The sequence below is a fragment of the Saccostrea echinata genome, unplaced genomic scaffold (genome assembly GCF_033153115.1).
Source record: "Saccostrea echinata isolate AGI-Se365-2 ecotype Australia unplaced genomic scaffold, CSIRO_AGI_Sech_v1 ptg000015l, whole genome shotgun sequence".
NCBI classification, from domain to species: Eukaryota; Metazoa; Mollusca; class Bivalvia; order Ostreida; family Ostreidae; genus Saccostrea; species Saccostrea echinata.
Window position 1 is genome coordinate 6,888,607 of NW_026889764.1, and position 14,304 is coordinate 6,902,910.

The 14,304-nt window shown below is 29.7% G+C and overlaps 1 protein-coding gene across 2 annotated transcripts in view; it reads right to left on the reverse strand.

Moving 5' to 3' along the window:
- Positions 1-701: 701 nt before the first annotated feature.
- The window catches only part of LOC133187458 (protein O-linked-mannose beta-1,2-N-acetylglucosaminyltransferase 1-like), a 31,720-nt gene continuing 18,117 nt past the window's right edge, over positions 702-14,304 (reverse strand). The window contains exons 12-26 of one of the 2 annotated variants that reach the window (XM_061322838.1): positions 13,952-14,067; positions 11,859-11,943; positions 10,131-10,257; positions 9,491-9,560; positions 8,412-8,510; positions 8,130-8,225; positions 7,287-7,363; positions 6,841-6,934; positions 6,312-6,358; positions 5,630-5,756; positions 4,038-4,170; positions 3,778-3,921; positions 3,416-3,571; positions 3,084-3,212; positions 702-1,710 (exon numbers count right to left, since the gene is read on the reverse strand). In XM_061322838.1, coding sequence (XP_061178822.1) covers positions 1,620-1,710; positions 3,084-3,212; positions 3,416-3,571; positions 3,778-3,921; positions 4,038-4,170; positions 5,630-5,756; positions 6,312-6,358; positions 6,841-6,934; positions 7,287-7,363; positions 8,130-8,225; positions 8,412-8,510; positions 9,491-9,560; positions 10,131-10,257; positions 11,859-11,943; positions 13,952-14,067 — 1,591 coding nt within the window. In that variant the 3' untranslated portion in view covers positions 702-1,619. The remainder of the gene's footprint in view (positions 1,711-3,083; positions 3,213-3,415; positions 3,572-3,777; positions 3,922-4,037; positions 4,171-5,629; positions 5,757-6,311; positions 6,359-6,840; positions 6,935-7,286; positions 7,364-8,129; positions 8,226-8,411; positions 8,511-9,490; positions 9,561-10,130; positions 10,258-11,858; positions 11,944-13,951; positions 14,068-14,304) is intronic. The other variant, XM_061322839.1, reaches the window with a different exon arrangement.

Below are 14,304 nucleotides of genomic sequence, written 5' to 3' on the forward strand. Positions count from 1 at the left end.
TAAAATTTCACTGGTCATTAAAATCCAAAGAAAGATGGATATATCATTTTGATAATTTAAAGAACAGTAAAAAGAAAAATTTAAGAAAAATAAAATAGGTACATTTTATATTTTTTTAAAGGCAACACAACATGGATGGGGACTGGATTTTGGTATCTGAGAAGATGGATTTCTTTCGTGAGAGACATGTTGTACATAAATGGCAATGTCAAAATAACTGTACTATATGTACAGAAAAATATATATTAAATATGTACGGCAAAACAAATAATATGATATTTTGTACTATTATTTTATTTTACAGAAAATTTTTGAATGTATGTCATTTTCATTTCACTTTCTAAAATTTCACTGGTCATTAAAATCCAAAGAAAGATGGATATATCATTTTGATAATTTAAAGAACAGTAAAAAGAAAAATTTAAGAAAAATAAAATAGGTACATTGTATATTTTTTTAAAGGCAACACAACATGGATGGGGACTGGATTTTGGTATCTGAGAAGATGGATTTCTTTCGTGAGAGACATGTTGTACATAAATGGCAATGTCAAAATAACTGTACTATATGTACAGAAAAATATATATTAAATATGTACGGCAAAACAAATAATATGATATTTTGTACATGTGTATTTTAGAGTTACATATATATAGTTTAAGAGACACATTTTCTTAACATATTGCTATCAACTTCTTTTTCAATTATATATTTTAAAAAAAAGAATTTAAATAGAATTTTACAAAAATATTGAAAATTCTTTTGTCCTTTAACTTTTTTTTTTCATCTAATGTGCACTGTATAAAGATATGACATACACAGCACAATATATTATTTAAAGTAAAAAAGATTATTGTTTAATCACTAATTTTTGTGATAAAATTTTCGTGATTTGAGGGGAATTGATTTTGTGGATGAAGAAGAAACACGATACTGTTTATTGAAATTTTAACATTTTTGTGAAGTACATGTCATTGAATTTGGGGGTCTCTTTATATAAAGAAAACACCGAACATTAACCACCCAACGAAAATTAGTGATACTGTGAAATCACTAATTTTCGTTGGGGTTTAATTTCCATGGATTTTGAACCATGGAGAGACCCATGAATTCATGACCACCACGAAATGTAAACTTTCAAATGCGTTATACTCAGCACTTCCCCAAACACGAAATCCTATCCCCACAAACAAATATTTTTCCTCAAACCTCGAAAATTTGACCCCACGAAAATATGTGATTTTACAGTAAATCAATATTTGAAAATAAGTAACGAAGAACATTAACATATTATTGCAAACATTGTTCATTTCATAAATGTAAATATAAATAGCACGTCAGATAAATTTTAACTAAAATAAACACTAAAACAATCAAATTGTTCACATTGTAAATGCAGGTATACTTATACAATAACTTCACATTCAATGGCTCATTTCATTTTCGATCAATTCTGTGGCTTTCATCAAGAACTTGAGATCATTATGGCACACAAAAAAACATTCAAGACAGCAACACTTATACATGTAGATAGAATCAACTTGCAAAATGTAAGAGGTACATGTAATTGCTATAAATTTAATTTTTATGACTAAATAATTTCTTAAGAAATCTATATTTCATTCGTAAACTTTAACATCATCTGGTTTCATTTCAAAGTAAGGAGATCTTGATCCTACTAGAAAAATAGTTGTTTCTTTGAAGAAGAAGCTGAAAAACCAACAGAAAATAATTAGTGTGGAGAGTTTTTATTGAAGGTGTGGATGTCAACAATAAATCAATCACATGTATTTTATTTATAATTGATGCTATGAACTATTAATTAAGAAATAGAAATAAATTTTTGACAAAATTTAACTGAGCAACAACATTCCTATCAACTGGAATGGCTGCTTTGTACAAAATTTCTCAGTAAGATAAGCATAAATAAGTGTAGTGCATAAAAAAATGTTCACACAAGAAGTACAATGTAAAGTTAAAACTGCATTTCTTGCCTATACTGTCATTATGAGTAAGGCAAAGGTCTTGCAAATGTACATGTAATATACATGTATGTGAACACGAAAGTTTAAGATGGGAAATTTGAAAATTTGTTATGAAACATTATTTGTTAAAACTTTTTTTTTATAAATAGCTATCAGTTTAATATCATTATTAACAATGCATATATATGTAAAAATTTGCATCTTATTATTGCTTAATGGGTCAAACAAGCAAATTCAAAGAATTGTAGTCCATTGCTTTCAGTGTCTTCATGGTTGGGATGCAATTATTTATGGCCAATTGTAACTGCTTTGTTTGTGTATCCTGTCTTGTCTGTCAATCATACAAAAAAAAAAAAAAAAATAAAATAGTGAATTAATAAAAATTATGCCAAAGATTAAAGATTCTCAAAACTGCATGAAACTTCAAGATCAAGGTCATGAGGTCAAATATCATAATTCAATCTGAAAGGTCTTGTCACAAGTCATGTGCATGAGTTAAAAAAACATCTGGAAACGTCTTTTCACATGTGTAATACACATGTCAAATATGAACAACCTATCTTCTATTATTCAAAAGTTATAAGCAATATTTAAATTTTTGAAAAGTAGGTCAAATTTCAAGGTCACTGGGTCAAAAATCATAGTATATTTGGATATTTGGAAAGTTCTTGTCACTGGCTATATACATGTGAAATATAGAAGCCCTGTCTCCTCTCATTAAAATTTAAAGGTATGAATAATGTAAAAGTAATGTAAAAATTTTTGAAAAGTAAGTCAAACTTCAAGGTTAAGGTCATGGGGTCAAAAATCTTAGTATATTTGGAAAGGTCTTGTCACAGGTAATGTACAGGTGAAATATGAAAGCCCTATCTTTTCTCATTCAAACGTTATGACCAAGGTTAAAGTTTTTGTGACAGATACACTGATAAATGAATAAGATTTAATGTCCCCTTGCTTTCAAAAGAACTGGGGACAAAAATCCTATAAATGCTTCTGAACTGCTAAAAAGTAATTTTGGCATAATATAAGTCATAACAGACTGCTATGAATTATGATGGGTTACGTATGTGTGCTAATAGTTTCTTTGAATGGACTCACCGTATAGATTCTTTGTGAAGACCTTTCAAGGGTTTCTCAGGTGCAGAATATAGTCCAAAGCATTTGCATAATTTATGAAATACTGTTCTCTTGGAGTCTTTATCAGCAAAATATATCACAAAACTCCCACTGAAATAAATACTTCATGTATCAGCTGTGTATTTTCTCTTTAAGTCCAAGCAATAATTACAATAATAGTAGTACATGTAAATGCACATTGTAACAGCAAATATTAGCCATTTTTGCTTACAGAAAAATATTTAAACCAATGGAAACCTTTGCACCTTGCCATGAGTAAAAGTGTCACACTGGGATGTTAAATTTTAACTCACCCTTTTGAAGGAACTTCCAATGAATCTCCTTTACTACCACACTTTTTCAGTTCTTCGTGAGGAAAATGTTTACTAGATTTAATTTCTTTTTTCATCTCTTGCTCATATTCTGTAGATTTCAATGAATCCACATTCTTTAACTTTACATTTTCCTCTCTGAAAACATGCACAAGAATATTTCAGACAATTTGACAAAGATATGGTATTTAGTAAGTCAGTATAAGTTGTTATGTTTCATAGAACAGTCAAGATTGATGTTTCTAATTACAGGAAAAAACTTCTCAGCAACTGCTCACTAGGCAAATTATAAGTGTGTTTTACAAAATTTCAAAAGTATGGCTTTCTGTATAAAGGTTACTTACGTAATAGTTAATCTTGGCTTGTAAAATAAGTTTTCTAAGTAGTTATTTGCATCGTTAGAGGATTGATAAGGCAGTCTGAACACCCGCGACACATCTGGTACAAGCATTTCTCCTGGAGTTTTCAGAGTCCAGGAATCCCAAGACCTATAATTATCAGTTCATAAATAATAAAAAAGTATTTTCTAATTTCCATTTTATCTACAGTATACACTCATGTACATGTATGACATAATCAAAACTGAGTAAATGTTGAAATGAACCTTTTATTGCAACATTTCTCCATTGCACTCTTCATCTGGGATTCAAACACGGAACGTTTAAGAAGGAATGCTAATCCTGGGAAGTCCTCCACTCTGTTCACTCGGCTATGATCTCCGGACGTGGTCTCAAACCCTGAAGAATCACTGTCACTTAAATCAGGCAATAACATGTGTAACATTATTACTATACTACACGTTTTACTGTACTATTGTTGGCCTTGTAAATAGTCTTCTGTCTTTGATGTTTTATATACATATGTCAGGGTGACTAAATATTTAAGGAATGAATTTAATAGCTACCCAAGTTATACTGGTAAAACCTGGGTTGGAACAGTTTACGCTTTTTTATAAACCAAGACAGTTTACGCTTTTTTATAAACTGTGAAGCAATTTATAAAAAGCGTAAACTGTTCCTACCCAGTATATACCAGTATAACTTGAGTAGCTATTAAATTCATTCCATATAATTTAATTTTCCATCATTAAGTGTAAAAAATATAAGAATTTCTCCTTCAAAAATGCCTTTAAATTGTACATATTTTAAATGTAACGTCAAGCAGATTGATACGTTTTTGACATAAGTCATTGTGACATACATTATGTAGGCAACCCAGGTTATACAATATATTTTATCCAGTCAAATGACGCATTACAACCAAATTTAAATCATTCAAATTTGTCTTGCTCATAATTATACTCTTCTATTTCTTCATAGAAAAAATGCAAGGTTTTTATATCTGTCTTATAGGCATCAGAGTAAAATTCTGATTAAACTATTGAAAACTAGAGGTATACGAGCACTGAGCTCACAAAATTATACCCCCACTCCCATATAAGTTTAATGGCAAAGTCCATTTCTTGGTACAGAAAACCCAAAATATTGGGGGGTTTAAACAAATTGGGGAAATGCTTACTCCTGTCCAGCATGCTAGAGATTAACAGCAAGAGACTTTTGACTTGGTGCCACCTATATAAGGGACGAAATGCGTATAATTTAGGGAAATGCTTTTAAATTGTCTTAGAAATGAACATCATCAAGCTATGATATGTTAATATTAGTAAGCAAAATCTTTTAGACTTGAGTAGGTACATGCAACTGGGATTGGTTCAAATTTGAAAATAATCAATAATCAATTTTTCTTTTTCACAATTTAATTTTTTTTTTTTTTTTTTTTTTTTTACATATTATTGTTTTCTGTATATCTTTTTTTATTTAGTTACTATTTTCTAATAGATTTTACTAGTATATATATATAAAAAATATTAACATGTAATGGTTACCACTTTTAAATATTAAATAATTTTTTATAGAAAAAAATTACACTTAAAGTATTTACTTGACTTTCCTTTCCCTGTTTTCCAAGATATTTATATTATAAATTTAATAACAGTAAATTTCAGTCTCCAAAGTATTTTTTACGCTAAAAAAATATTTTAAAAAATCGTATAAAATAATTCATGACCCTATGAAAGTCTTTCAACACTGAAATCAATTTCAAAAGAGATGTTTCAATAATCCAGTAAATAAAATTTTGATGTAGTATACCTCCTTAATCTGTTACATGCAAATACATTTTTGAATGTCATCTTACCATTGTAATTAAATGCTGAGATTCCAAACAAACTCTCATCAGCCTCCAGAGCAGGGAGACACTGTGACATAAAGTCTAAGAAATCAGGGGTTAGTACTATTTCCTCCTCAATTACAATGACATATTTCTGTGAAAAAAAAAACAACTTAAAAGTTTGTTATTAGTACAATTTTTGATGGAAAAGCAAATTCATAAAAAGATAATTAATATTCAACATTAAAAACAAGAAGTGTAAATGTATAAATCTGCACATGTTCTGTGTGATCTTGTTCTACTAGTCCTACACTTTCTGTTTGAGCTACTTCTACTTACACTTTCGGTTTGATCTATTTCTACTTATACTTTCTGTTTGATCTGGTTTTACTTACACTTTCTCTTTGATCTGGTTCTTCTTACACTTTCTGTTTGATCTATTTCTACTTGCACTTTCTCTTTGATCTGGTTCTTCTCAAACTTTCTGTTTGATCTTGTTTTATTTATACTTTCTTGTTCATCTGGTTCTTTTGGTACTTTTACTTTCTGTTTGATCTATTTCTACTTATACTTTCTGTTTGATCTGGTTTTGCTTATACTTTCTGTTCCATCTGTTTCTACTTACACTTTCTGTTTAATCTGGTTCTACTTACACTTTCTGTTTAATCTGGTTCTACTTACACTTTCTGTTTAATCTGGTTCTACTTACACTTTCTGTTTGTAGGATTTCTTTTTCAAGGGCACTATTCATCTTATCTATATGTATAAGACAAACATCTCTGAGTCAGTATAAATACATACTGGTATTGATTAAATATCCTTTTCATGTGTCATGGTTGTTATTTCATAAAACAGAACATGATGATACAACTTAAAATTTACATTAATTGTTCATTGGTAAATTTGATTACTGTATATGATTTTTAATTGAATTCAGCTTTACCTACTACAGTGAACCTTTCTAATCAGAAATGCACTCCGAGACAAATTTAGACAGGGTGTTGGATTGCACAGTGTAAAAAATATTTTAAAAAAAACTGTATTTTGAATACATTTTATATATTGATACATGTAATGAATGCTCTGAAAATACACATGAACAAGAATAACATGTGCATTTCACAATTCATAATAGGATTCTCTGATAAAATATGCAAATTATAATTACATGTACATAAATGAAATATATCTGAAAACTAGTCAAAATATTACAGAAATTGCAACACTTAATTTTATACCTTCATATCTTGGTAGAGTTCCGAGACTAAAGTTTTGGAATTTAAATAAAGCTGCCAGTTCTCCATGATCTGGACTTTGCTCATCAACAACTACCTGTAACAGGTATCATATATAAAAATATCACTCAATCATAAACACACAAAGTATCCATTTACATGTCTCTGTTATTTTGTTCATATATACATGCATGATAGTTCCTTAATCAAAAATTAAAATTCAACCTCCAAGAGAAGGAAATAAAGAAAAAAAAACATTTCTTTTAATCATTTTATCTTTACCTTTTTTTCTAACATGTAAATATCCCATTCATATGTCTTTTGACGTAAATGACTGACAAGAATATCCTCCTTATACAATAACATGATTATAATTTATTTAGTATTACATGTATAACAGATATTGTGTACACAGACGTGTGCTAGAGAAGGTGAGATGTTATACACACTGTGACAAGTTCAGGGTGGACACCAGGAATACTGTGAGTGGTCTCTAATAATCTCGCCAAGGCATTATGATCTAAACCTAAAACAATTACAAGCCATACAAGTAACGATTTTTATTGATTTCTGTCTGGACACATACAAAAAAAATTAATGTCTAAAATCTAGTTTAGTCTGACAAAAAAAAAATTCAGATTAGAATTCAGATTACATGAATGAGTTAGATACAAAACATTACATACAACATTGAGATTAGTGTATTAAACAGGATTTTAATTTGAAAAAAAATTAATTCAAAAAGTTTTAAGAAGTATGAATTCGGAATTGTTGAAATCATTTTCTGATTCTTTTCTTTTCAAGAGTTGCAAGGTAGTACATGTATTATAATACTTGTATTGTCTATATCTTAAATAGTTCATTCAGATTTAATGTTTCCAATCTACAGGAATGTGCTCTACATGTTTAATATTACAAGTAAGTCAGTAATTTATGTTGACTGCCTCAGCCACGCAGTTTGTGAAATTGCTTAGTTATGCAGTTTAGAATTAAAGCATTAAACTGAATAGACACATTTCTACTATGAGTGTCCAGAGCATGGAGAGTACAAAACTGATTTTTTTTATACGTAAAAATTCATTTCTACTGATACTTGAAATGGTTTTTTCTCCTTTTTTCAAAATTCAGATAAAAAATAATAGTCCAATATTAGCTTTACTTTCATTAAAAGTTCCACTCTATGATTAGTGTATAAAGCATGGACCATTAACCACCTGAATGAACAAAGCATTATACAGACAGCTACAGAGAATGTATTATAGGTGTAATAGACAGGTAATGTGATTCCTCACCTGGAATGATAAGAATGGGGGTTTTGTATATCACGTCTTTTGCCTTGGACTTGTCTTGGAGAGGAACCGTCTTCAGCAGCTCATCTACTCTCTGAACTGGAATTTAGATCGAAATTTCATTCCATCAAATATATTTTACACAATCCTTTGCTTGATTATCTATCATATGAAAGTTACTTGAATTACTGATATATTTTTTTTTTGAAAGAAACTTTCATAGTTTTGATTTGAAATCTTTTGAAAGATTTTGAAAATCTAAAAAAACTAAATCCAAAAACTAACCATCACAGAATTCACTGTAACCATCATACTTCTTACAGAATTCTCTTCTCTCCATATTGCGATTTGTACTTATAATGGGAGCAACTTTAACACCTTTGACTAATAAAACAAAAGATTATAAAACATGTTGAAAATAAATCTTAAAAATTATTCTAATGATGTGTTTGTGTAAATATAAAAAAAAAAAACACCTATTCTTTAAGAATCTGAATTCAGTGTTTACTACCACATGAACACATGATAACGGTATAAGCAGATGCCATCAAAGTATAAAGTACATGTTATATACAGAATACTGTAAGTCAGCTTTAATATGCAGACAAGAAATATTTCTAAGTTCTAGATCTGAGACAACACTAGCCAGTGGATATTTATGGTCACACAACAGGCAATTCATGTGAATGTGAAGTGTATGCAAGTACTTTTACAGCTTACAGTATCTTGATCAATGTTTTGAAATGGTCAAATAATAATAATTTGTATATTATTATTTTATTACATTTTCAACAGTGAAATACTGTGATTTATTAATTGAATAAAAGTAATATTCTCTCACAGCGTGAAAGGATACCAAAATGATATTCTCTCACAGTGTGAAAGGATATCAAAGTAAGTAAAAAATAATTTCTGGCCTGTCATAAGATATAGTAACTAACCATCTTGGTAGAGCTAAAACTGAAAATTTCTTCCCAAATATGTGGCTAAAATCCATGCGAAGTAATGTTTTTCAATCTCACAACTGCTAAGCTATGATGTTTCAACCGCTCAACTATGACGTCAAGCTATGACACTGTGTTAAGAGAAGACAGAGGCAAAGGGAAAATCAAAGAAAATGTAATAAACAGAAAATTCAATGTTTTGTAGATGAATATGGCATTTATTTCACTCGTGAGACAGGATTTTTTAATATTTTCACTCGTGCTTCGCACTCGTGAAAATATCAAAAAATCCTGTCCCACTCGTGAAATAAATGCCATATTCATCTACAAAACATTGAATATCCTCTATATATTATATTTATTCTTGTTTATGTACATGCATTTAGAAACAAAATATACAATACTGTATGCAATACTTACAGTCCCTTGGAAGACAAATGGATTTCTTGATTTGTGTTGGCCAATCTCCATCATAGGTAGCAAAGCTGATCTGCATGTAATAGAATAAAGTAGTTACAAAAAATGAGAGAATCTAATTAAATTCAGGCTTCCTAGATGAACTCTGCATAAGAAATGTAAAACTTCTCATGAGTTTTTACAATCAAGTCTACAAATCAATAAAATACAATTACTTCATTCAGTTCTATAAATCTTTGGACTGATGTTTTTTCTGACCAACGAAATCATTTACCCCTTGCAGAAATTCAAATTCATACAACTTTCTAACCAACATAATCATTTACACTTTCTAATTCTGAGTAATCCATGGATTTCTTTCCTACCAATAAAGTGCCTATTCCAGTTCTGTTTTTATGCCTCTTTGACCAAAACACTTATACAAGTATGTAATTTCTGATGATAGGCTTTTCTATTAAATTAATGTGGTTATATATATAGTTATCTGACACTTCAATCCCAGTAAATCTAAAATTTTAGAGCACTTACTTTCAAGAATTATGTAAATCAGAACAATGAAAATACTTCAAATATAATAATAATAATATTATATTTGCATAGTCATTTAAACTTCTGCACTTAGATAACTAATGAAATCACTTACTTCCTCCAGCTCTGTAAATCCCTGGATGCCCTTCTGACCAATGAAGTACCAGACATCTCTAAATCTAAGGTTTTGTATTGCACTGCTGCCTAATGCATTGAGTTCCTTTATAGCACCTTCTTCTAATCTAATTAGGGGGAAAGGTTTAATTATTATACCTGATACATGTACATTTGAAATAAATACAATGTACATGTAAATATATTATGATTTACTAAAACACAGTAAACTGTAATAATACAAAATGTGGTTCTTAAGATTTTCAAATGTGTTGCCCTTCATACATATATGGCAACTTAACAAATTCTTTTTCTTATGAATGTCAATTTTCATATGGAACTTTACTCCATTGTTTTGACCCCAACATAGTTTACAGTATGAGGCCAAGCTTTTGGCAAACCTTAATCTACATTTGGTTACTTGCAAATCAATACTAGAAATCTGACCAGTCAGCAAGGGCCCCGCCAAGGGTTAGAAATATAAGGGTGCAGATTAGGGGATGAGAATTTTACTTGATTCCAAAAAATTTCAAAATATATAAAGAATAAGCAACAACAATTGCTAAATATCCAACAATCTGTAAATAGTATCCTTGTATTTACATAAGGCAGTAAAAAACATCATATCTATAATAACTCAATTAAATGTACATTTAAAAATGAATGAAGCATGTGTTTTCTAAAATGCCAGCCTTCAGTGAATGCAAATATCACCCAGGCTTGACCTTAACTTCAAAACAAATATCAGTTGCAGACAAAGGTGTTAATTAATCTTAAAGTGACAGAAAGATAACCCTCTAAAATATTCTACAAACCAGCAAGATAATCAAACCCAAGGGATTAATTATACTGCTCTCTCAACCTTTTCTTCTAAGGTTACAATAAGAACTTTTTCAGCAATGATAGAATGAGGTTATTAACTGAATACCTGTTAAAAATAATTAGCATTCTTGAATTTACATAAGGCAGAAAAAAAGAAAAAAAAAAGAAAAAAGAAAATAATAATAAAAATGATATCTTTATCTATATCTTGTTTTTGGAATTCAATAAAATCATCACTCATTGTGTATTTTAACAAAATAAAGTATGAACATTATTTAAATCCACATTTCAGAGAATGTAAACATCATTCAGAATTGACCTTAACTTCAAAACAAACTTCATTTGCAGACAGAGGTGTTAATTAATTTCAATGTGGCAGAATTGATTACTATAGGGCACCCGCAAATCCTTGCGGGGCCCTAATAACTTACTGGACATGCAATCCTGCTTTATGGAGTAGATCTATGAGTTTATGAAAACAATAAATTTATTGTGACTTACATATTCCTATTAAACTTTTACCCACTATTGACTAGTACATGTATACCAGTATGTTCAAACCAGGGCCCTAGGGGCTCTGGTTGGATTTAAATAAGAGGCCCAAGTTTCATTTGGGAATATAGAATGAACTGATGCTTCTGTTTTACAAATATTGTGAATAACAGCGACCCTGCTATTTTGAGAAAATAAAATGAAAGCTTTTTCAAATATATTAAATACTTGTATAACTGGGAGATATTTTGTAGACAGACAGACACATTCACTTTTTAATCAGAACACCTTACTTGAGACTTTGATAAGCTATTAAAAAAAAAAAGATGGAACATGCCCGATGCTTTTGGGCACATTTACACGTGCATTTATTTGATAATGTCAGAGGGAAACAGAAATTATAACAGAGACTCACTTTCTAGCTGCATCATCACTGATGACACCAATAACAATGTCACCCTCATTCAACTGTTTCAAAAAGGTCTCCAAGCTTGTGCTATCTACAAATTTAAAGTAAAAATATTCAAAGTCACATCTTTACTCTACAATGAAGCCTAAACATTCTCCAAAAAGTCAAAAGTAAGACTAAAAAGCTGACATCAATTATACCTTACTCTTACAAACTGACAAATATATGACTGTCGTCATGAGAAAAGGGCCCTTATCTTTTGACGTCACAATGCTCAGAAAACGACGTCAAAGTCGCGGTGTAAACACGGAAGTAATTTTTGTCGGCTGCGTTTCGTGAACAAGAAATAAAATTGGATTTCCAGGTGAAATAAAAAAAAAATTATATGAGAATTGATGCGGAAATTTGTAATAAATATTATTATTATTATTATTACTTAGTACATGTATTTAATCATAATTCTGTTTATTAATAAGCATTTTACTCGATATTGCATAATTAATCTAAATGAAATAATGAACACATTGTTTGGTACAGTGATTTATAGCGATGTCTATATACTACGCATGGCTAAAAATACTGTATATTTGTTTTCCGAGCAATTTGCAAATACTTAAATTTGACTCATATGATTAAAAGGTATTCTACATGCACGTAAATATTTTTTTCCAGAGAGAGATCAAGGCGCAGATACGCGTTGCCCTTGTTTGGGTTGGATCTCTCCTCTCTCTATTGGACATCTGTGGATTTTTTTTTCTTTTTTGTTTGTTTGATTATTTGTTTGTTTGTTTGTTTTTTAATTTGTTTTTTTTTTTTTGATGCTTGATATGTTTTATAAATTGGGCTAGAGTATTAAATAGAAAAAGAATAACTTGTGTGGAATTGTAAAGAAATAAAAATGTCAACTGAATATAAACCGGTCCTAGATCTTGTCTTGACCACCCCATCCCCTTCCTTTATGATATCACTAAATCTGTCTCTAAAATAGTATGAACAAAGGCGACTTCCTTAGGAATAATTACATACTAGAAGCTTGGAAGAAGAAATATTTTTTTTTCAAGTTTATATGTGTCAAAACGATTAAGGTCATTTAAATAATTTTAAGAATGTTTGGAAACTGATCATAAATTTGACGCACGTGACGTCATTACGTTTTCAGTGAGAAACGTCAACGTAGTTTTGAATCACCTTACTAAAATGCTAATAAAATACTGAAAAAATGGGATACTTTTAAAAGTTATGTATTTTTGCATTCAGAAAGAGTCAGGCTATCAAAATTTACCAAAAAGTCAATTTGTGAAATTTTGATCTTAAGGGCCCTTTTCTCATGACGGCAGTCATATATCTAATTGCAATCTGCTATACATCACAAAATCTAGTTCAAGGGATCATATACTGTTACCACAAGTGAACTTAAATAAGGGAGTTTGCTTGTACATGTATTGTACTTGTAGGTAAATTTAACAAACTATAGTCTTGCTGTTATTGAGATTTTTTTCTTTTCAATTTTTCTTCATATTTATGTACATGTACCAGTACATTCTATCTTAATTACTAAATACTTTGTGCCAGTACATTCTTATCTAAATTATTGAATACTTGTTGTGGTATTATCTGTGCTCTTGGATTCCTAGTTTGAACAATTTTAAATCTAAACTCTTAATTGCTTATGGACAAACATTACATGTACACTGTATTGTGAAGTCATGATTTGATGGTCCAAGGACCTAGTTCTTTTAATCTCCACTCAAAAATCTTTCATACTTATTTGACAAAATACAGCATTGCTTTTATTGGAAAAAAGACTTTTTATAGATTTTTACAATATGTTTCTTGCAAGACCCTTAAGGTAATGATTTGAAGAAAAAAAAAATAGAACCCTCATTGAAGGATTTTACTCAAAATCATTGTTGACTGGGCCTAGTAATATCTTAGGAAAATATTTTGAAATTTTCTTACCCTATTTTTCACATTTCCTCAAAATTTACCACATCTTGAATTGACACATCTTACATCATGTAGGCAAAGCACTTGTGATTTTTTTAAAGGAGATGCTGATTAAATTCATAAAATTATTCACTAAAACACTTGTTTTTTACCCTTGCTGGTCTCATATGTATCAAATCTAGCCACAAGCTTTGGTTCTCTTGTATCCTTGTGTAGGACCACTATGTTGAACCCTCTTCCTGCATTGTTCAAGTCTTTTTCCATTATCCTAATAAATATAAACTTAATTTACTCCAAAATCATTGGAATTTTCAGCAGATCTAAATACATGCAAGTTTATTTGACATTTTGCAAACATATTAATGACATGCTTCCTTGTATATTACAATCTATACCAATATGCTGCATAATTCCCAAAATCAAATTATTTTCAAATTGAAAAATGATTATTTATAGAAGGATACATGTACAAGTATACATAAATTACTTATCCATCAAGTTGCTG